Genomic DNA, 24,119 nt, shown 5'->3' with positions numbered 1-24,119 from the left:
GTAGGAATGTTCAGGGACAGAAATATTGTGGGGATTGTAGTGGTTTGAGCAGAAGTTTTCAGCCTGCAGGCTGCTGTATACTCGTGTGCTTTCAGTCTTGTCAGGCACTCGCTGGGCTGACCTGCAGGGAGTCTTCTGTGCATCAGTGCCCACTGCCCGGCTGGCACAGGGGAAGATGAGTAGAACTTACTGTGAGGAGAACGGGAGCTGATTTTGCTTTACACATAAATATGAAAAACAATCTTTCTCCAGAAGCAGAAGATCAAAGTTTTCCTGCATTTAAGTTAAATCAACAATGAATTCTGTACAGAAAATGTTTCCTGGTTTGACAGTGACACTTAGCTAAACTCTCATGCCATCCTATGAGATTATTTGCCTCTCCAAGACATTATCCTCCTACTCTGTTGCTTTATGTTCAGAGCTGCTCCAAGTACAAGCTTTTGCTTTGAAGCCTGTAACGTTTTCAAATGCCGTTGTTTCTTGAAACAACTTCCTGAAGATCAGGTTGCTTATTTGGATTCTGTGGAAACATTGAATCAGAGCTGCCCGTCCCTCGTGCCACCTGAAAGTAAAGCTACTGCCTGTACCTGCAGTGCCAGTCACTGGAGTTAGAATTTTGCATGTCTTACTTCAGATTTTAGCTACTCAAATATATATTTGTGTTGCTGCTTATAATTTATTGATGCTGCAACTTGGTAAGAGGCAAAATTGCTAGTGAGACCTTATTTTTTCATGAAATGGGCCTGGAAATGTAAAGAGAGAATGTTTCTGTAGCTACAGGGCTGTCTTCACTGGCTGTCACGTTTACTTGGAAATGCCATTACTAAGGTTGATCTTCCTTAAATGTGTGTATTCCTTTTTCCAGTTGTACATCTTGCTTATAGAGCAGACTTTATCCTCAGAATTATATTTTTATCATTTTTGAAAGGCTGTGGAAACTTCTGTATGTTATGAAAAGAATCTACACAAAATACTTACAACATGCTTCAAATCTGACATGAATCATCAAGAAAATTCAGCCATCACTAACATTACTAAGAGTCTTTAGGAGGGTTTTGGTGGACAGCTTGGACCTTCAACAACGTGGTGTTTTGGTTGGGTTTTCTCCTCACACAGAATTTGCTGTTCTTTTGACATTCCTCTCCTGCTTTGACCGTGTTGGCTTTGGGTTGGACTCTCTGTGGTGAGTGTTGAGTGATGGACATGTCACTGCAACTTCCTTGTAACCCTTTGTATTCTTACTGTGCTTCCAGCCACTGATGATATTGTGAAAGTTGAAGTCTGGGATGTAGTTGACAAAGGTAAGATTTGTAACTTCCTTTCTAATGGAGATTCATTGTTCTTCCTCAATTTTAATTAAAAACTTACATGGAGTTCAGAAATACCTGCTTAATTCTACTTTAAAAAAAAAACTTCTGTATTTATTTTTTTCAAGTGAATAGATATTACTTCCTGATAAAATATGGAAAGGAAAGGTGAGTGTCCTATGCAAGAGCCCATTATCTGAAGTCTGAACTTCAGCTCAGCCCCGGTGTTTAGAAGCAGTTGTTACACACGCTCATGGCAGATGAAGTATCCTGGTGTTCAGTGTATTCAGATTCTGTGAGCTTTAGAATAAACTTTGCTTTCTCCCCTTTATAGCTGGCTGTATGTTTAGACAGGTTCCAAGTTCTTTTTTTCAGTTATAAAAGTTCTTGTTGAGCTGTTTTTGTAAAGGCATAAATGGATAAAACAGTATCTGCAGTGGGTAGTGCATGCAGGGGAAAAGGATGAAAGAGAAGCCAATTACTTAAATTCACTAAGGACAGAAAAGGCAGTATGTGCATTCCAAAACCTTTTCTAAACACTTAGACAAGGAAAGCATTATCATGTATAAATATATTTTTCATTCATTTTCAGTTTTTGTCAGAGTATAAACTTCTTTTTTACAAGAAGTAAACCCAAACCCAGCTGGATGCAGTGGGATCTCTCCCTGGGAGGGGTTGAGGTTCCATCCTGTGGCTCCAAATGCAGATCTTGTTTGTCTTTTAAGAGTCCTTTGGAACCAGTCAGGCTCCTGGTTTAGTGTGTGAGTGTGGTAGGAAAGCAGCTGTACAGGTGAGCAGCTGTTGCTCTGTGGGTTATGCTACTTGTTTGATGTCTCTCTGTCAACTCTGTTGACCACGATCATCAGATCTTAAACTTTGATGGTTTGTCTGGTGCTGCCCTTCCTGCAGCCTCGGCTGGAATCCATGTTGTCCTCAGAACAGCATCCGAGGGGCACCACCTCTGCTGCCCTGCCTGTGCCACTTGCACCTGTGCTACAGCAAAAGCATGGACAATAAATACAGTAAGGAGTGGGAAAGGGAGAAATGAGCAGAATTGTATTCAAAATAGTAAAAAAATAAAGGTACTTGGGGGTAGCAGCTCTAGTTCAGATGCATAATGGAGCCTTCAGGGTAAACTTGAGCCAGGAACTTTAAATGAAAATACTGGGTACTTTATTCTTTTATTATTTTAAGCCCCAGTTCTCACAGTGTCAACAAAACCTTGCTTAGGCCAGAGTTACTGCTGAAGTCAGTCTGATTACAGTTTCACTTTCAGATTGTGGGATAACAAGTGGAAAGCTGGAATCTGAGCAGAACATCTGTGTTCTCGCTGCCTTGCAGCTTTGGTATGAATAGATAGATAGTTAATTCAGGCATCATGTGATTCCAGCATTTATTTCTGTGATTAGCTTCTCTGAGCAGAGTCATCTTCTCAGCTGGGGTCTTGTCGTTTCTCTGGCAGAGCAAACGGGGTGTGATTTGTGCAGATGTTGATAACAGCTCTTCTTATCCTGCTTTCATTTCTGACAGCGAAGCCTGTGTTAGGAATCTCAAGGAACTCTCTTCTCCCCACTTTATATGTTTTTGAAATAAAACTCATTCAAACTTACGGACCACAAATATGTATTTTTATCAATCAATTGTGCTCAATCAATGCAGTGTAAAAAGATGTTAACAAAATCAAATCCTTTCCTATTGCCACTGTATTGTGGATTCCTGATAAGTGCACCTTTAGGAGAAAGTTCATATTAACCATTAAGATCTCTCTTATGTTTGACTTTCATATTAACTCACAACATTTTTGTTTTTCTTCTGTATGCTTAGGACAAAAATTCCTCCTGCGCGATGCTTTGGGTGAGAGCCACTGTAGACTTCCAGTAGTCAAGTATCCAGTGCTGCTGTAGCATAGTGCTGACAAGACCTGATCCTCCTTTTTTTTTCCCTTGCATACCAGATCCTGGCTAATGTGCATATTTAGAGTTGGGCAGAATGCTGCATTTATCAGGCTAGATTTGAAACTGTCCAAAAAGTGCCTGTTCTGAACATGCATTTCAACGTTGTTTTCCAGGCTAAATTCTTTTGCCAGTGTTTCCCCATTTCCTTGTTGGAGGAAATCAGGAGACCCCTGTTTAAATGAAGATATTTGAAACTGTGCTGAAAGCCCTGAAGTGGGTTATTATAGCTTGACTGTCTAACAGGTATATTCATGAGCTGCAGTTTTCAACTTAGTTAAGTAAAGCACCTTTGGGCTTTCCTCTGCTGTGCAGTGCTGCCATTCTGCTTGTCACAGGGGACTGGGAGGAATTGCAGAAGGGAATTACACCCTGAATTTCAGGGAATTGCACCCTGAAAATTAATGTACATTTCTGGACTGAAGTTAGAAGTGGTTTTCCTGAATGGTGTTTCTCCTGGTGCTCCCTAGCAGTGTGTTCCCTGTCCTTACTGGTTCAGTAGGGCGAGTTTTCCCTCCAGAATCTTTTAGGATGCAGGAGACAGCTCTGCTGGCCCTGCCTGGCTGGTGACTTAGCTTAGTGTTGTTTATTTAGCAACCAGATGTTAATTTAGAAGTATGAGGAGGTTTGTTGTGTAAGCTTAAAAGCAGACTCACTGGAGTCCCTGCTACATTCTCTGGGCCTACTCAGAGAGCTTGGCTCCTCTCTGGAAGGATGCCATTTGTTAAGTCTTACCAAGTTGAGCTTGCCCCCAGCTATTGTATTGGATTTTGTGCAGCATGTGTAGTAAATATAATTTCCTTTGCTGCCTTTGGAACTGATAGAACACGGGAAAGATCTCTCTCAGCAAAAGTCACAGTCCTGACTCATCTTTCTTGCTTTGCAGCAAGTTGTGTAACTACTGCAGATCATAAAGCTGTAATAGATCTGAAAGCAGAGAAGCTGCTTGAATGCAGGTGATTCAGGAACAGTTGTGAATTCCTGTCTTGTAACTTCTGCCAGTTTGGTTCCCACATTTTTTCCCTTACAGGACTGAAGGGATCAAATAATAGTTTTTTCTGTTGCCCACAAAACAGCACAAACTCTTTTGCTTGTATTGGAAATTCCTTTCCTCCTTGCTGCCCCTTCACCCCTCTCCCTCCCAGGGTGTGCTACAAGAAGAAGGAAAGATCAGAATTCGTATTTCTGTTATTTTCAGACATCCCAAGTTAGATAGCACAGGATATGTAAATATTCTAGAGGTGTATTTTTGACTGGTGAAGGGAAGCAGATCCCTCGCGCTGCAGACAGCATTTGTTGGCAAGCTGTATCGAGTCCTTGCTGTCCTGCAACAACACTGATGTACACAGAGGTGGCAGAGACTCAGCTGCTGATCACAACCACAGTCCAGTAAGAACTCTTCTGCAGGTTTCTGGACTCTGCAGCCAAGAGTGTTTGGTGTCGGTGTTGCTTGTGAATAGGGAGTTGCCATCGCTGTAGGGAGAGGACCTGAGCCACCACAGCACAAAGACCCTCGTTTTCTGATTGAGGCTCCTACGTTATGTATCAACAGACACTGTAACTGGCTCATCCTGCAGTTTGGGTTTCAAAAATAGATCTTGTGCATGAGTCTGTACACACATGCGCTTTTCAGCTCTGTGATTCCTTTGAGATGACCTCCTTTGCAGCACTGATGAGCAGCGTGCAAGAACATTACTCATTCCTCTGGATCCACACAGGAAACATGAGCAGGGAGAGGTGTGCAGGTTCTGTATTCCATCTCAAACCATTGACTGTAAATGTGCCTGGGTGAGGGAGACACCTTGATTGCTCAGGATGGGAGGAACAGTGGAGAGTATTTGTGGTTGCTTGGCTTCTGTTTTAATACCTAGAAATTTAGGTCATGCAAAGCATAATTTAGCAGTGACTGCAGAAATAGTGATATTTTGATATTTAGAAAAGCCACTGATTTGAAAGGACTTGAAGTGGGAAAAGGCATGCACAGCCTTGACAACCCACACCTTCAGCTGCACTGGGAAAAATTAAAGCCCATATGTGGGTCCCTTAGGGAAACACATTGCCTGAATGAGGAAGGATCAAGATTAATGTTTCTATTGTCAGCTGTCAGCAGTAAGATGACATGAATAGAGCAAACATTTTGCAGTGATGCACAGAACCTCCTGCTGTAACCTGCAGCGTTAAAACTTCCCTGAATAACTGTATTTTCTAGCTATTTATCCTTGAGCTGTGTGCAGGAAGAACAAACACTTTCACATGCAGCATCTGGCAGAACCCTGAATTCCACAAGTCATCACTGCATGTGACTGAGCAGAGTTGAAGACTTTGTTGTCAGCAACACAGGGAATTTCTAGAAATGATGAGAAGGAATTCCAGGTCTGGGACAGTATAATTTAGTTGACTTGTCTTTATTGAGACTAACAAAATTAATTCAGAAGTACTGTTCTTAACTGCTCTCAGTATCATCTGGGAGATACTTAGTATCTGTAGAATCACTTCAGATGTTGCAGAGTTCTTCATTGTGCAGTGCTTGTTGATAAAACTCTGGAGACTCTGAACACGGAGTTTAAACAAGAAGACAGATTTTTTTCATGATATGTCCACACTAAACCTCTTCGGCAGTAGGTGACAGAAGATGTTGAGACTTGTGGCAATCCTTAGAGCCAAGTGTCTACACCAGAAAATTATGTCTGATTGCCACTGATGATGGCCACTCTGGTAGTTGTAGGTGCAGATACTCCTGTCTACTGTGACTCTAGGCTGTAAGATTTGGAAAGATGAGTGTAACTGGTGTAACACAAAGTTTTCAGGGAGCTGAGGTTTAAAAACACTGACTGCTGTTCTGAGGATGCTGAGTCAAATGCCAGTGGTATTTTAAAATATCAGTTTATGAACTTACTGAGTGCTTCCCTAAGCTGTAAGGAAAGGGAAAAGTCTCAGGGGACTGCCTTTTATCTATAAGGGCTGGATTTTAACATGTGCCTTAGAGGAAGCAGGTGAGTTGGAGAGAAACCTGTAGATTCCTCCAAGTGAGACCATGGCTGTGACTGAAGGGCTAGTCTCTAGAGTGGCTTTCTAGTGTCTTCTCCAAGTGTTTAGCTTGTTGCATCTTGTGCTTTTCTGTGAGCTTAATCAGAATTGTACTTGTCTTCTGGCTTATTTCTGTGTGCTTTGGGTGGTGCCTCTGGAAGATTTCCTTTCTGCACCTTCGCTGGCAATGCCCAGACCCAACCCTTTGTCTCTGGCCTTTGGAACACATGCAGGATGTCTCTGTCTCCACAGCCCCCTTCCTACGGTTTATTTGATTTCATTTGGATTTGCCCTTCCATAAGTTCAGTTGATCTTTTGGCTGTTAAATTCTCATAATCTCCTGCCACTGCTTTTTGTCTTGGTCATGAGGCAGCCTGAAGCACCTGGTGGCCTCTGAGGTCACATTTGTGACCTTAACTCTTGCTTCAGGTCAGTGACAGCACAGCAGTACCACAGCATCTCTCAGGAAGGCTGCACATGCAGTTGTGACTTCAGTCAGAGCAGTCCCATGAGCTTTTGTTTCTTCAACAATAATGCAACAAAAAGTGCAACAAAGCATCTTTGTCGCCAGGAGCGCACCAAACCCTGTGTTACTTTGTCATTGGGTCTTTATACTGTGAAGAGCATGGTTTAAGCTACCCCAGATCTCCTTACTGCATCTTGGAATAGACTAGCTGGTATTCTTCAGCAAGGCATGCCTGTCCTAACCCTCCTCGTCCCCCAGGCTTACAGTAGAAGTAGGATCTGCTTTAAGGTTGTGTTCAAACTGCTGTGGGTCCTGCCCGGACCCATCCTGCAGCTCTCTGCCCAGTGTAATGCTTTATTTTTTTCTACAATTCTTTTAAAGGAAAATGCAAAAAACGAGGAGATGGTTTGAAACTGGAGAATGACCCTCAGGAGGTGAGTCATCTGGGATGCAAAGGTCTGCCTCTCAGGGGGAGGCCTCTCAAACACTTTTGGTCCATGGAGAGCAAGTTCTATATTTGTTTCTGCTCTAAGAGCAGCCTGCCAGGTGGGTGAGGGGCAGTGGGATCCCTGATGCTCTGCACTCTTTGGTCTGTGCATTTCAGCCCTGCTCCTGCCCTCTCCACAACTTCCCTGCTGTTTTCCATACTGTCTTTTGGAACTGAGTGCACCCCAGGCATTTGCTCAGCAGCTTTGTGGCTCTGCCTGTGGGCAGTGGCAGGAAGTCCTTTTGTCAGGGCCTTCTTGTGAGGCCTGAAGAAGTCGCTTGGTGCCTTGCTCTGGCTGCTCCTCAGAGCTGGGCTGTTACCCTTTTACTGGTGCCAGTTCTGCTCAGGCTGTGCAGTCAGATGAGGATAATTTTCCTTAAAATATTCTCCTATGGGAAAAGCCTTTATGAGAACAGATACCACAGCTGCTTCTTCATTTTGCAAACATTGTTTTCCACTCCTGGTAAATGAGTGAGAATTGTTTCAGAGGCCCCAAGTTCCAGCAGGAGCTGCAGAGACTGAGTCTGCACTGTCTGGACTTTGCAGCATGCAGAATCCAAATGATGAGAAGTCAGTCAGGTGCTTATAAATTGTGTCAGTCCTCCACCAGGGAAACTGCCTCCTGGCTTTGGACACCAGAAGTATTAGGAGTACAGTCAGCAAAGAGATGGAATGGGAGCTGTGTCATCTGTCCTCCACCTTATACTTACATGGGGTTCTCTTGCCAACACAGGATTTGGGATCACCAGGGAAAGGGACAGGGGTGGGTTTTAGCATGTGCTGTCAGTCACTGTCAGGTGCTTCACATCCTGTCCCTGTGGGAAATTGAAGCTGGGAACCATCAGGTATTTTGCTTTAATAATGATGGTGTGAAATCCACAAATACTCCTTAGAGTGGTTGTCCCTTTAGAAGTTTGCCTATTCAGCACTGTATCCATTGTGTTCTGTACTAGCCTGAAGTTGCATCAAGTTATTTACTGCTTCTTTGCCTTTATTTCCTCAGGCAGAGTCTGAAATGGCTCTGGATGCAGAGTTCCTGGATGTCTATAAGAACTGCAATGGTGTAGTGATGATGTTTGACATCACCAAACAGTGGTAAGGGACTTTCAGTGGCACCTCGTGGCACCCTTGTTTAGGCAAAACAAATGACTTCTAGATTTCCAGGTTCCCAGTTGGATTTGGGAGCTGATAACCAGCCTAATGAGTTGAAGCAATCTTCAGCTCCCTTAAAATAAAAGCTTTGTCTTGTGCTATGGCTTTTAATGCACTGTTCTCTGGGCTTGTTCCAAGCTAGCAGTGTCCCAGTGGGCTGTGTGCTGCAGTTGCTGATACACTGCTGGTTGAGGCTTGATAATTAGTGCTATCACAGGTACAAAGTGCATGTTACAAATCCCTGCTCTCCAGAACACAAGGGAAAGGGGAATACTAGTGAGAAATTCCCAGAAAGACTGGCATTAGTAAGGATTATTTAGAGGCTCCAGGCTGCATTAAGGTACAAAAATAATGAACTGTTCGTTTTGCACATCTGCTGAGGAGGAGGCTGGTATGGAAACCAGAGTGGAAAGAGCTTAGTGTTGGTCAGAGAGCCTGGGGGAAGCTGAAGGTAGGGAAGACTTTTCTTCTGCTGACCCCAGACAGTTTTGCAGGACTGAGGGACCCATTGCTGTAGGAGATGTGAGGTTGCTGGTGGAAGTGGATTATTGAACTTGTCAAGTTGGTTTTGCATAAAGAATGATCCAAACGTATTAAGGCTTAATGTATCTGTGATTCTCTTCCTCTGAGAGGATAAAGAAGCCACAGACTTGGAAGAATTTTGGAAGAAAAGTTGGTTTTTTTCTCTATGATTTGTGTATGAAACTGCTCAAAGAAGGATGTTCCTACTCATCCATATCTCTCTCCCTCTCTCTCTCTCTCCCTCTCTCTCTCTCTCCCTCTCTCTCTCTCCCTCTCTCTCTCTCCCTCTCTCTCTCTCCCTCTCTCTCTCTCCCTCTCTCTCTCTCCCTCTCTCTCTCTCTCCCTCTCTCTCTCTCTCCCTCTCCCTCTCTCTCCCTCTCCCTCTCTCTCTCTCTCCCTCTCTCTCTCTCCCTCTCTCTCTCTCCCTCTCTCTCTCTCCCTCTCTCTCTCTCCCTCTCTCTCCCTCCCTCTCTCTCCCTCCCTCTCTCTCCCTCCCTCTCTCTCCCTCCCTCTCTCTCCCTCCCTCTCTCTCCCTCCCTCTCTCTCCCTCCCTCTCTCTCCCTCCCTCTCTCTCCCTCCCTCTCTCTCCCTCCCTCTCCCTCCCCCCCTCTCCCTCCCCCCCTCTCCCTCCCCCCCTCTCCCTCCCCCCCTCTCCCTCCCCCCCTCTCCCTCCCCCCTCCCTCTCCCCCCTCCCTCTCCCCCCTCCCTCTCCCCCCCTCCCTCTCCCCCCCTCCCTCTCCCCCCCTCCCTCTCCCCCCCCCTCCCCCCCTCCCTCTCCCCCCCCTCCCTCCCCCCCTCCCTCTCCCCCCCCTCCCCCCTCCCTCTCCCCCCCTCCCTCTCCCCCCTCCCTCTCCCCCCCCCTCCCCCCCCTCCCTCCCCCCCTCCCTCTCCCCCCCCTCCCCCCTCCCTCTCCCCCCCCTCCCTCTCCCCCCCCTCCCTCTCCCCCCCCTCCCTCTCCCCCCCCCTCTCCCCCCCTCCCTCTCCCCCCCCTCCGTCTCCCCCCCCCCTCTCCCCCCCCTCCCCCCTCCCTCTCCCCCCTCCCTCTCCCCCTCCCTCCCCCCCTCCCCCCTCCCCCTCCCTCCCTCCCCCTCCCCCTCCCTCCCTCTCCCCCCCTCCCTCTCCCCCCCTCCCCTTCCCCCCTCCCCCTCCCCCCCTCTCCCCCCCTCCCTCTCCCTCCCTCCCTCTCCCTCCCTCCCTCTCCCTCCCTCCCTCTCCCCCCTCCCTCTCCCCCTCCCTCTCCCCCTCCCTCTCCCCCTCCCTCTCCCCCTCCCTCTCCCCCTCCCCCCTCCCTCCCTCTCCCCCTCCCTCTCCCCCTCCCTCTCCCCCTCCCTCTCCCCCTCCCTCTCCCCCTCCCTCTCCCCCTCCCTCTCCCCCTCCCTCTCCCCCTCCCTCTCCCCCTCCCTCTCCTCTGATGAAGGACATTTAACTATATTCTGAGGGAGCTTCCTAAAGTGCCGACCCACGTTCCAGTGTGTGTGCTTGGGAATTATCGGGACATGGGGGAGCACCGGGTCATCCTGCCCGGCGACGTGCGGGACCTCATTGACAACCTGAACAGGTGAGATGAGCCACCTGGCAGGGCAGCACGTCTCAGAAGTTCTCTGGCATCACCCAGAGGTAACCATGTTCCACATCCATGTCACATGCACCCTCTGCCCCTGGGCCTGGCCTGAGGCTCCAGGGTCTCACAGCAGTGTCTGCTGACACAGTGGGCTCTGATCCGGGAGCCTGCTCTGGGCAGAGTGTTTGCTGTGATCTGGAAAACAGAGAAGGTCTGGCAGTGTGTACCTTTCAGAAGTGCTGTTCCCAAGAAGTCGTCTTCTTTCTGGATAGTCCTCATGTGAAAGAATCCTCTCCCTGTAGCACAACTCTTCTCTGCTCCAAGTAATTCAGCTACAGGAGAGGCAGCCAGCACAGCTGTCTCCTTGTTCTGCCTCTGAGCTTCCCCATAGAGCACTTACTGGGCACAGCCAAGTTACACACCTCCCTCACCAGCTAGATAAGAATTTTCCTTATGCAGAGAAATGAAGTGTTTTGTTATGTAGTATAAAGTACTGTTTGTTGGTCAAGATTTAGTAGGTTGTACCTTTTTATGTAGTTTCATGTCTTTAAGGTATTTTTTCCTTTTTCTCGTCTCTTACTTGTTTATGTCTGTGTCAGTCACACAGAATTGGTCTCTGTTTTAGGACTTTGTCCATAATGTAATCATTTCTTTACAAATTGATCTCTATATGTGATTTCTGTCAGTCTGTTTGTGGTTTTAAACCAAAACCATCACTGAGAAGTGAGAAACTTGTATAGTTGTGAATCCCCAGTTTAGGAAACCAACATCCCAGTGTTCTGACAGTATTTCTTAGTCTGGCAGGCCCATGACACTGTGATACACCAACAGCCACTTTCTGCCATCCTTCCGAGGGAACAAAGTATGAATTTTGGCCATACAGAAAATAATGAGTCCCAGGCAGAGTGATCCACTGGCCTGCATTTGGGGGTGGAGGGGATGGCCTGTGGGAGCTGCTTGTGCTGTGTCATTCAACCAGTGCCCTGTGTGTGCTGTCTGCCCTGGGCACAGTGTTCTCTCTGCTTGGCACAGGCCTCCTGGCTCTTCCTATTTTCGCTATGCTGAGTCTTCCATGAAGAACAGCTTTGGCCTCAAGTACCTGCACAAATTCTTCAACATCCCCTTCTTGCAGCTGCAGGTAAGACATGGATATTGCCCTGGTACTCTGGGTGGGTGGGACGGATTGGATTTGCTTTGTCTCTAAGGCAGGAATTTGGTGTTTGGGGTTTCTTTTGCTAATACAGGATCCTGAGTAAATTTTTGTTTTCTTTAGGGTTAGTATAGCAAAATTATGTCAGAACTTTGGTACCTGTGACTTCAACGTGTCTGTGGTTGTGAGATGACTTGTCTGCTGCGTTCCCAGTGCTGACCTGTGGAGAAAGGCTCCAAGGGAATGAATAACACTGACATGAAAATGGAGATTTCAAATCAAAAATGTTACATACCTGCATACATTTGCTAAACTTTGGTTTAAAAGTTCAATTAAAACTCAGATGAGATGAGATTTGGTCAAGAACTGAACAGTTCAGGACCCTCTTGTTTGTTGAAAATCTTTGCCCTAATGGATGCTGTGCGTGTGGATCCAATCTCGTATTTCCTTCATAACTGAGGATTCTTGGGAGGGCTGAGGGGAGAGAAGAGTGGGATTCTCAGCTGTGGGCCTTTATAAGAGGCTCTTTTGGGGTGGTCCTGCTGGGGTTCTTTGGGATCCATAGCTTATGCTTTCTGAGGGCACATATGATGTTGTGTCATTGTTTTCTGTTGGATGGGGAAAAACACAGGTAGTTGATCTTGATTATCTTGCACCAGTAATTGAAGTGTCTGTATTTTTATACAAATAATCCCCACTGGAGTGCTAGTTCAGAAGGAGCTGGAATGTGTTAGTGGATGTTACCATGACCTCAGGCTGCAGAGCAGAAGGAACCAGGATAAGAGAAGTGGATGTATGAAACCCCAGTAAAACAAATCAAACAATAAAAGTAGAAATCTGAGCTATAAACCCAATTTACTGCTCAGCACAGAAGATTGAAATCTGCCAGCAGTGAAATGTTTGGCTTTATAATCTCAGTTCCAATGGCAAAGGGGTGACTGGTGGAAATTGTACTGAACTAGTTCCCAGGATACTTTTGTTGGTTTTGTAGATCTGTGCTTTTTTTCTCCAATAGATGTTGATAAGAGGCAAAGCCATCAGCACAACCTTCCTGCCACAATTGTTTCTGAAAGCTGCTCGTGGTGATAATGTTGACAGCCAGTGTATGCCAGGATTTTCCCTGACCAAACTCATAAGCAAGAAATTCCAAAGCATTTGTAGTATTGAGTTTACCTGGAAACAGCTTTAGAATGTGAGTCTTGGGGGACCGTTCATCTAAATGTGCTGTGTACAAGTGTAGGCATCTCTTAATCTGACCATGAAAGCAATTAGGTCACTTTCATAAGGTCACCAAACCAGATAACTTCTTGAACAAGTCTTGGTCTTTAAGGTAATAGAAAAAATAAATCTCATATAACCTTTAGTTGTTTGGAGTTGTTTGGTTGCTTGGGAGAGGTGAGGAATGGGGTCAGCTGCCCACATTTGTTCTCCTGCTCAATTTGCTCAGGGTGTCACTGGGAGGAGCCCCAAAGGTGCAAATGCCATGTAATTTTAGACTAACACATCCTGTGGCTTTCATGTAATTAAATAATTCAACACTGCAGGAACAAACCTGAGAAGACTTCTCCATAGAGTTTAGTTCCCAAAATGTGCAAGGCAATATTTGGATGGGTACATGCAAACCATTCTTTTAAATATGTGTACTCTGTTCTTTGTACCTCAGCACAGAAGGTGGGACCAGAGGAGATTGTCTTGTGCCTGTCATTCCAGGTGAGCTGCCTGGCTTTGCCTTTAAAACAATAATGCCCAACCTAGTTCCTGCAGTTCTGTGCTCATACAGGGATTGCAGGCAGGTGTTTTGGTGTGCATTCTGGTAAAAATCCCAGCATAAGATCCCTATGGGGATAGCTTGTTTCATTCCCCCGTGGTGTGCAGGAGGTTCCTGGTCTTGTCTTCTCTGCCAAGGGAGGTGACACTGCACATTTGGGGGCTCTTGATTGCTTCCATCCAGGTATTGGGGCTTTACTTTGCCTGAGATGGACAGTGTTGTTTTTTCCAGTGCCCCTTGCATTTGTGTCCCAGGTTTCTGAGCAGTGCCTCCTGCTGCTCCACAGTAGCTGGCTCAGGGCACTTTGCTTCTGCCAGAGACTTGAGAATTTTGCCTTGGAGTGCACAGGGACCAGGCCTGAGCCTGATTAACATCCAGTGCACCGTGATGCTGAAATGTGTAGGAAAATCACAGCTAGATTTGCTTCCTAAAGGTTCTACTACTTATCCCTTCAGAGATCCTTGCCAGTACCAGGCTCCAGAAAGGCATCTTTTCCTGGGTACTTTGGAGAGCAGGGTTAAAGGAGAGGGATACTGTCAGGTATGAAATGCACATGGGATTTACTCAGCCTCGAAGGTATCTGTATCCCTCAGCCCGCCCTCTGCAGCTCTCCAGAGGCAGAGTTGTCCAGCTGTATCTGAGATCCCAGGCTGTCCCTTAGCAGGGTTGGTGCCAGTGGCCCATTCCTGTGCTCAGCTTACAGTCACTCATCTTTCGTGGAGCAAGCAGGGCTGAAATCCATAGCCCCAGTACAGAGCATGTTCCCTCTGGCAGCCTGGGCTCTTCAGTTATTTATCAGTTTGTTTCCAGGGGCAGGATTGTAAAGCCAAGGATGCAGCTCAGCTGTAGGTATTGCTGGTGGCCCACAAATGGGCTCGGGTCACCCAGACCTCCGGATGCTGCACTGGAAGGAGACAGGATTCTGCAGACAGCTGCAATTGCCTTTTCCCAGGGAGCCCTTGAAAGTGGCTTTCAGCCAAAACATTGGTCTGTAGCATATGATTTATTCCCTTCTTTTGGGTTATTGCTAAAAATAAGCTGTTTCTTTAATATTTTAATACCAGCACGGTAAAATAGGATTTATTTTTTGAAGTATTTGGAGGTCTGCTAATAGTGATAAATTTTTACAAAATTAGTTGCAACTCACTCTTAATTAGATCTAAAGTCTTGATTTACTGTGATCTGTGAAAATAAAACAAATAAAACTCTACTGTGTCTCTCATTGCCAAAGTGTGAGGAAAGGCAAACCACTTGTTCAATAAAAGTCATTATCAAAGAGCCCAAGGTAAGCACTGGAAAGCAGCAGCCCTTCTGCCTCTGTTCAGCTAATTTGCTCAGCATTTATTTCACCTACCTCAGGAAACTGGGGACAAAGCAGCAGCAGAGTTGCCCTTTTTTGTCTGATTTGTGCTCATACTGCATGAGTATCATATAAGGATAACATCTACTACTTCTGAAATCTTGATTTTCTTGAATCTTGGATTCTAAAATCTAGAATTTGAATTCTGAAGTCCTTATTAGTACTTCAGATTAGTGTAGTAGTTTAAATATGTATTGCATATTTTGCTGAATCTTTCTTGTCTGTAAACCACAATAAAGGGAGTTGACATTAATGACTTCAGAATTCTTTGCCTACATGTTAATTGAAGTCAGGTTTCCATCCAGGTTTGAATCTGATGACTAAAAATTACCTAGCAAAGAAAACAGGGATTGCTCTGAGCTCTTAACATGATAGCAAAGGTAAATATGAAGAATCTATATGCCTTGGAAGCAGTAAATTAGCCAAATGGTCACAGAAGCTCTTAAATTTCAAGAAAGGCTGTGTCTTCTGGTAAAATAGCATGTTCAAGGGTTATGAACTGTGATGAATCCACCTGATCTTGTAACACAAAATAAAAATTACTTAAACCTTGCTTGCTGGTATCAGTCATGGTAGAATTTGGTATATATCAGCCTGCTCCATGGAGGGCTCAGGCTGTGCCCTGACTGTTCCCTGCAGTGTGGTGTGGTTTGTATGAGCCAGATGAGGAAATTGCTCTTAAAAGCTGTACAATGTCTTGATGCCTTTGAAGTTGTCACATCTATGAAACCATAATGCCAGCAGCATGTGCACATAGAAACTGAACACCATTGCTTCATGCAAATATTTGTCTTCCCAGAGGGATTTTATTCTGGGAAATGTATAGTAGATTTCCTTTTGGCCTTTTAATCTAGTGGAATCTTCCTGCAGTGAGCTTGTGTGTGTTGTCAGATAGGGAATTAAAAATTCACTATGGTTATTGATGCTAACCTTCACAAATATTTGTCAAAGTGGAAAGCTTAAATGCTCTTGGAAGATGAGGCAGTTATAAAAGCAAAAAGCTTGGCAGTTTGGAGGAAGCCTGTGGTTTCTCTTCTGTGGCCTCCTGCCTGGGCAGGGGTGCAGCCCAAGGCACTGGGGACCTGCTGTGACAGGGACAGTGCAGCGCTGTGAGTCAGCAGCCAAGCTCAGCACAAGCTGTCGCTGCTCCTGGGCCTCACAGTGCATATGCAGTGCGAGAAGGAGGATTGATGCTCACTGGCTTTTGGCTGCAGTGTTCAGGATGTGAGCTGATGAGAATGGCCCACACTCAGAGCATCCCCAGGAGGCAAGCGGGGTGCCAGTGCACAGCTGTGTGCCAGCCAGCTGTGCCTGAGCGGAGGGGACAGGGACAAGATTTGTATCACAGCTCTGGTCTTGTCCAGGAGGTCCAGAATGATGTTTTCTGCAGGAATGGATGCTGTGTCAGCCCTGGGCTTGGGGCCGTGGCAGAGCCAGGGCTGGTGCCACCTCTGCAGACCACAAGCCCTTGGAACTGGCCCAGCCTAATGCCTGTGGTTGTTGATCTCTCCTCACTGCCATCCAGGCTGTCAGGAGGAGAGAATCTGTTAAGCCAGCACTTCCTCTTAGCTAAGGTTTTTGCTTGGGTTCTGTTGGAAATGTGGGAAGTGAAGGACTGAATGGGACTGCCCTGGGTTGCATTAGTGAAGCTGACTCACTTTATTAGCCCTTTGAACTGGGGTGTGTGTCCACCATCTGTGGGGCAGCAACTGGAGGCAGAGGGGAAGGGACTTCAGAAATGTCACTTGGTGGACAATTGTGCTCAGTCATCTACAACAGCAAAAAGAAAATTATTGAGAGGTTTTGCATCAGCTGGGTCCTGCTCACAGAGGGGCTGGTTTAGCACAGGGAAAGTCAAAGACCCAAGTGAATGGGTTGCACAGCTGATCACAACAGGAGCTGAATCTGTTCTCAATAACTGGTGATGTGGTGTTTGAAATCACACATTATTGATTTATGGCTGAGAACAACTCACATAACAAGGCACTCCTTAAACACAGATTTTCTGGATTATTTTTTGCTTCTGCTTCCCCCTGTGCTCTGTGTTTCAGTCGACACAGTGAGCAGGGCCAGTGCTCCTGTGCAGCGCGTTGCTGTGGTGTAGAGTGGTGACACAGGATCTCACTGCTCAGAGATGAGATACAATGACCCTTCCTGCTCAGACCTGTTTTGTTTTCCTTTCCTCAGAGGGAGACGTTGCTACGGCAGCTGGAAACGAATCAGCTGGATATTGATGCAACTCTGGAGGAGCTGTCATTGCAGCAAGAGACTGAAGACCAAAACTACGAACTGTATGTCACTGAGCTGTCATTTGTAACTGGTTTGGGTGTCACATGAATGTTGGGCAGCCCCAGCTGTGGCATGTGGCCAGGTTGAGGGGTCTAGTGTGTGACATTTAAGGATTCTTTGGATAATATGTCACTTTTGAGTGGCATCACCTGAAATAAAGCATGCACTTGGGGATCCCTGTGGAAGGGTCAGGTTCCTACAGGCCTGTTCAGGGGAGGGCAGGGGAGGTGGGACTGAGCAGCACACTTAGAGCGAGCACATACTGAAGGGATTGTAGATGAAGTGCTGAAAGGGGATATTTTCCAGCTCTCAGCTGGTCAGTACACAGGTTGGTTCCTCTCCTTCTGGCTGTTGCATTTGTGTGTATTGTGTGTTTTGTGATAAGCAGAATGTGATAGCAACAACACTGTTATCTTTTGTTCCTTTGAACTCTCCTAAATTCCTGAGTGCCTTTCTGATCTGTGCCCTGGCTGTGTGCTTGTTGCTTGGAACAGTGTTTGCCAAATTTAGCCCCACAAAGCCAGTACATCTGTTGCACAGTGAACAGGAATCCATGTTGCATGAATTTCTATTGCAAGGCCTTTATTGCAGCAATGTGCAAGCCAGATAAGTCAGCTCAGAATGTATTGAAAAAGGATTATTTACAGCAACTATATTTGGAAGTTGGAATCAATGATTATGAAATATTCATGCATAGTCATTTTGACAAGCATTTTTCAGACCAAGCTTCAGTTTCTATGACCTTATTCAGTGTGTTTTCCTTGGAGGGCATTGAAATACCCCAATGGGCACAAAGCAGTGTTATTTCCAGAGTGTTCATCTGCTTCCTCAGGGACCAGTTGGTCTCCTTGTCCCTTCAGCATTTCTCTTGTGGTCCCTGCTCAAAAGACTGGGCTGTGTGGGCTGTGCTGTCAAATGGTTTTCCATACTTTTGTTTGTACTGCTTCAGTAATGAGAAAATACTTAAAAGCATTAAGAGTTGGCACAAGATCTTCCTGCTTCATCAGCTTTCACCTTTCCTTTAGCATTTGCTGAACCTCCACATGTGTCACTGCAGCTCACAAATGGAGCAGAAAACCAGGTTGGATGGGGCTTAGAGCAACCTGGACTAGTGGAAGGAGTCCCTGCCCATGGCAGGGTCTGGAATGAAATAAGCTTTAAGGTCCCTTCCAACACAAACCAGTCTGGGATTCTGTGACTCTGTGAAAACTCTCTTATGCCATATCTACCTCTGGATTAGTCTGTGCTGGGCTGGCTCTGAGAAGCATCTGTCAAACACCAGATCTTACAGGCAGCAGCAGCAGCAGTGCTGGCAGAGGGGTGGCCAGACCTCCCAGTTCCAGCAACAGGTATTAGATGGATCAGCCCATGCAGTGTGACCACACTGCCCAGCTGCTGGGGGGCTGGTGGCACTGTCAGGCTGCAGAATTAGCTTAACATGGTCTCAAATACCACAGCCATGGTGCTTGACAGAAGAGGAGTTGCTAAAATGTTAAAAGCTCCTGCTTCATTCAGCTCCTGCACGTTTATATCTGTACTGAGACCAAAGTTCTTTGCTTTCAGAAAATAACACTTCTTTATAGAAAGGGGCTTTAAAATACCCCTGAATGCTTCCTGGCTTGAGCTAAAAGAAAAGCACCAGGCAGCGTCATGTATGAGTACTTTTATCACACTAACAAAAAGGGCAAATTTAGGTTTTTTAAGTTTTTTCTCTGCACCCCAGGTAGAAACAGAGTGTCTGTTTGTTTAAGTGGCACCTCTGTGGGACAGATGAGCTGCGAAAGGGTTACTTCAACCCCAGAGTTGAAAGGTATACACTCAATTTTTATCTGTGCAGGAGCATTTCAGGCTCAAAGACCCAATTTAAACAAATACACTCATATGGCAGGAAATCCAGGTTTGTGTAAAGTTTTGAGGTTAGTAAACGGTTTGGTTTGGGGAACAGAGTATCTGTGGGTGCAACAGTATGTGGTGGGAATCAGAACTTCAGTGGTGAAGCAGTTCTGCAGTGCTCATTATTAGGGCTTAGGAAGGTCCTTGCATCCATACTTGTCAGATGGCCATCTTTTGGGGATTATCATGTTTAATGTGCTACTTCAGTGGATGTCCAAGTGAGCACCTGATGCTGCCACTCGCCCTGTTTTCGCAGCACATGTGTTGGTGTGGTGTGACTTGGTGATCCTTGGCAGAACATGGAATCATTAGGGTTGGAAAAGCCCTCTAAGATCATCAAGTCCTACTGTGTTAACCCAGCACTGCCAAGGCCACCACTAAACTGTGTTCTCAGGTTCCACATCCACATGTTTTTTGAACACTTCCATGGATGATGACTCCACCACTGCCCTGGGCAGCCTCTTCCAATGCCTGGCCACCCTTTTTGTGAAGAAATTTTTGCTGATGTCTAACCTAAACCTTGGTGCAATTTGAGGCCTCTTGTCCTTGTTCCTTTTTATTGCCTGTTACTTGATAGAGGAAACTGCCCCCCACCTGGCTACAACCTCCTGTCATCCAGCCCTTGTGTTGGTCACTTCAGTTTGGACAGCACTGGGAGTTGTGCTATGGGTCACCCAATTGCACAGCAAGGGGAGGTGACCGCAGGCCTTTGCTGCTGTACTTCCTCAGAGACCATAAAATTAGGCCATGGAGCAAGGCGAGGTGACAGCACTAGGACATCTCGGTTATTCCATTCACCCTGTGCACGTCTGGTAGCTGCTCTGTCACAATGACCGATGCTAAATTTGGTTCTTTGAGAACAGAAGGAGCACAAGAGCCCTTCCTCCTGCTGCAGCAGGGGACCTGAGGACAAAACATTGCTGCTCTAAAATGTGGATCCCAGAGAAAACACGAAGTGGCACACGATGCTGCCTCATCCACCTTACGTAAGCACTGCCTGGGGGAGACACAGTGAGATGCTTCCAGCTCTTTCCCTGTGCTTAGGCTCCTCTCAGCTTGACACACCTCTGGCTCTGGTGCTTTCTCTGTGATTTCTGAGATTTTACTTTTTCAATGCTGTTAAAAACACATTTCAGCCCTTTTTGAGTTCTTGAATTCTTATTAAATAAACAGCAATTACTTTTTTTTATGCTGTGCAGAATTTGTACTTAATTTGCTCAGTTTCTCCATTTTAATTCTACCCAGCTTATCTTCTGTCACAAGGAAAACTGGTTTGTGTTCAGTGTGCCTGTTCCCTCACAGAATGGTGCCAGGACCGGACAACCCTTTTGGTGAAGAAAATTTCCCCAATATCCTGCCTAAACCTTCCTCTGGCACAACTTGAGGCTGTCTCCTCTGACTCTATGGATGCCAGACTGCAGAAAGGCATTTGTGCTGCCCTGCTAAGAACTCTGATTTAGGAATAAATGCTCCTTGCAGCGACAGCTTTAGTCATTGCAGAGTCATTGATCAGGGGTTGGGGCTTTATTTGCACAGCTCATAGTTTTGCGAAGACCGTGGTGCTGAGTAACACCAGCACTGTGGCAGGAGGAGCTGCTGCTGCAGCTGTTCTCTGGTATCCTTGGTGGTCCAGAATGACACCAGGTACAGGCTGAATTACCAGTTGGGAAAGTAAGCACATTCCTGCTTTCTCTTCCCTGTGCCCCACCTTTATCCTCTTCTCTTGCTGTGAGTCCCTGTGGCCATTAGGCAGGTCAGGAGCCAGCCTGTACTGGAATGGGACTCTGTCTGGGTCTGTCTATGCTTTTGGGGGAGGCTGCATTAAGAATGAAGTGCATCTAAGCCTGTCATCATCAGTCTTGCTAGAGAAGTGGGGACATGAAGCATGTCCTCTGTGTTATAGAGCAGGGAGTTAACCTGCTGCATCCATTTTGTCAGGTGGAAAACAGTTCAACAGCAGGACTAAACTCTGCTTGGCCATTGATTTCATATTCAGGGACCTGGGCTGATCAGGAAGGATCAGGTGCAGTACCTTTAATGAGCTCAAAACAAGCACATGGAAATTTAACCTTCGCTAACTCCAGTCAAACTGATGTCATAGGGCCAATTAATCTTCATTTTCACAATTAATAAAATAACCCACAGCCTTTCTTGCCACAGGAAACACACCTGAAAAATTGATCACAGCATGTTAGAAACAGGAGCCAAGAAGCTTTAGTCTGCTCCCGTCTTCAACAGCAAACGAACATGGGCATTGGCAGATTTAGGAATTGTGAGGCTAACAAGTCCTTTTGTGTTTGCCCTGGGAGCAGAGGAACAGTAACCTCAGGCCCCAATGAATTTTTGTTCCCACAGAGCGTGTTCATTTTTAAAATTGCATAAAAGTCTCTACTTGTGAGCAGGTCCAACCACCAGTGAAATATTCAGGGGTTTGAAGATGTTTTGGATTTGGTCTGAAATGAAGGGATTGAAAGGCAAACAAGGAGCCCACGTGTGGCTGAGAACAGATGACCCACTTGGACATGCATGGCATGTTTGCTGTCTCTATATCCCAACAGAATGAGGATACTCAGGCAGGAGTTTACCTTGTGCTTTACTGGGACCTGATCTACTACATCTAGTGTGGGCACCAAGCTGCTTGTTCCACAGTAGGGTTTTGAGTGAGTCCCTTTGCAAAGGACTGATGGTTAGAGCAAGGAAGTGGACAGATTGTATAGAATCTGAGAAAAAACAGACACATGGCAGTTTTGGCCCGGTGTGTTCCCAAAACAGCCACACTTTTGCCTCTGAGGAATGTGTGTAAAGGCAGAGAAAGCATTCATGCATTATGTAGTATTTTCAAAGTGTGGAGGATGCTCAGACACCTCCACGCTGGAAATTACTGTGAGCTTGCTGGCAGCGTTTCATGTGTGCTGGTTTTCCACCCACCTCCCTCACAGAAGATCTGAATATAAAAGCTCAGCAGAGCTGGTTTATGCAGCCCAGGTAGAACCAGTGTCAGACCACCCTGATTTACCTGGTGTCACAGCACAGGGCTTGACCCATGTGTGTGGTTGGAAATGAAGAAGGTGACACGAAGCCCACAAGCCACAGCTCTCCTTACTGTTGTGCTGGGGCAAGAGCCTGTGTGGTGATGCCCACAAGTAACCATGTGTATCTTCCTACTAAAAGAAGTTGCTGTCTCCTGTTCTGTGTCCTTCACACACCATAAGTGAGCAAGGTATAAGGAGCACAGGTGCAGACAAGGCCTGCACGTGTATTACTCCTCAGCCTGGCTGAGTAGGGGGGAAGGATAACATTCTATACTTCAGTCATGTAGCAAGTTTTTTCCCTCCAGCTCTTAAAATTCATGTGTTTCTGCAGGAGAAACAGGTGGTAGTCTCAGCCTTCCCTCCCTCTGGAGCTGGCTACTTTCCCAGAACAGAGCAGGTTGTTTCCAAAATCAGCAGCTTTGACAGAACCAAGTACGGTAAATCTTCAAATACCCTGGTATTGTTAAGAGTGTCCTATGCTATGTTGAGTCCAGCTTTAAGTACTCTGAGCTTTGTATTCTGAATCCTAAAGTGACCCTATACATTCTCTGTATGTCCTTTTCCAAAGTCTTCAGGGAACAAGTATCTTACCCTACCTGAGTCACCCAGTTGCCTCGATGATGGGACCCAGTGACCTGAGACTCAGAGATTGTTCATTCTGGTGTCATGCAGTGTTGGTGATTTAGGTGCTCACAGGGACAGTCAGGGAGCCATGAGAACGAGTGGTGCTGGCAGCAGTGCCTTGGCAGTGAATGCAGCACTGACCAGACTTGCAGGCTTCCATCCAGGATCGCTGTTGCTATAAACAGGAGCAGGGGTGCATGCAGAGCAGCTGGGATTAATCTCCTCCCAGCTGGAAGGCAGGAGTCTTTAACCCTGAGTAGGGCTTGGGCGAAGGAAAAGTGAGTGTCAAAGCAGAGCTATTCAGCCATCCTGCCTTTGGCTCACCAGGGGCCCTGGATCAAAGCTGGAAGGGCAGGGATGACAGAATTCAGCACTCTGCACATGTGGCATGGAGCTGAAGACCTGCACATCCCATGCAGGCAAAGCTCATGAATGGTTTTTCAGGCCATGGCAAGTCACATGATTTGTGGATCAAGAGCCTTTGCTTTGTTGGACGAGGGGTGAATTGCAGGGATCCTTGGTTTGCCTTTCCCTCCCCACTGATGCCATGTATACCCTGCCTGGGGGCACTCTGAGTCATGTATGGTCCCCTCTTCTCAGGAGAGAAGCAACGTGTGATGGCTCAGCCCCGCAGCACAGTGACAGAGATGTATTGAGTACACACCATTATGTTCTTGCAGCGTGTGTGATGCACTGTGCACCTTCCAAGCAAACCTGATGCAGTCTTCTCCACGGAGCTCAGTGCAGGAGTTAAGCTCCTTTTTGTTTTCTCTTTGGTGCATGACAGATCCATGCATCGTTTTCAGTGGAATGTGTTGCCTCACAGTTTGCCCAGCTACACGTTCCCAGAAAGGGAGGATGGGGAATGGATGCTCTGTCACATGCTCTGAGCTCAGCTCTGCCAGGACCTTGTTTTGGTCTAGCTGGTGTACTGGGTGGAATACTCATTTGAGCCTTGTCTGGGAGCCTGGTGGAAGCATCAGTGAGGCCATCACAGCATGGCACTGGTTTAGGTGCCATCACAGTCTGCAGCTTCCTCACAAAGAACAGTGGAGGGGCAGCTCTGATCTCTGCGCTCTGTGACCAGTGACAAGATCCAAGGGAACAGCTGGAGCTATGTCAGGGAAGGTTTAGGTTGGATATCAGGAAAAGGTTCTTCCACCAGAGGATGGTCGAACACTGAACAGGCTCTGCAGGGCAGTGGGCATGGCCCCAAGGATGCCAGACCTCAAGAACCTTTTGGATAGCACTCAGGCAACATGGTGGGATTGTTGGGGCGTCCTGTGCAGGTCCAGGAGTTGGACTCGATCCTTTTAGGTCCTTTTCAGCTCAGGATATTCCATGGTTCTGTGATTCTATGACAGCCATCTCAGGGGATGAGCAGTGGACAGTGTGAGAGCCAGACTCCTGCAGTACTGGGATTGCAGTCTTTAGTCCTGACTTCTGGAGGGAGTGAGGCATGTCTTTCCCAGCCTTTCTTATCTGGTGAACTGGGAGTAAGAACACTTGTTTCCTCATCCTTGAGGAGA

At 46.5% G+C, this 24,119-nt stretch overlaps 1 protein-coding gene across 2 annotated transcripts in view; it reads left to right on the top strand.

Annotated features, from left to right (window-relative positions):
- RABL6 (RAB, member RAS oncogene family like 6) overlaps nt 1-24,119 on the top strand; it is a 56,338-nt gene that overhangs the window by 11,548 nt on the left and 20,671 nt on the right. The window contains exons 3-8 of one of the 2 annotated variants that reach the window (XM_071574205.1): nt 1,254-1,301; nt 7,134-7,186; nt 8,243-8,334; nt 10,331-10,471; nt 11,507-11,612; nt 16,940-17,043. In XM_071574205.1, the coding sequence (XP_071430306.1) occupies nt 1,254-1,301; nt 7,134-7,186; nt 8,243-8,334; nt 10,331-10,471; nt 11,507-11,612; nt 16,940-17,043 (544 nt within the window). The remainder of the gene's footprint in view (nt 1-1,253; nt 1,302-7,133; nt 7,187-8,242; nt 8,335-10,330; nt 10,472-11,506; nt 11,613-16,939; nt 17,044-24,119) is intronic. The other variant, XM_071574206.1, reaches the window with a different exon arrangement.

This window comes from Pithys albifrons, chromosome 20, assembly GCF_047495875.1.
Source record: "Pithys albifrons albifrons isolate INPA30051 chromosome 20, PitAlb_v1, whole genome shotgun sequence".
In the NCBI taxonomy this organism is placed as follows: domain Eukaryota; kingdom Metazoa; phylum Chordata; class Aves; order Passeriformes; family Thamnophilidae; genus Pithys; species Pithys albifrons.
Note: the sequence above shows the minus strand (reverse complement) of the source record. Positions and strands in the feature narration are given on the sequence as shown.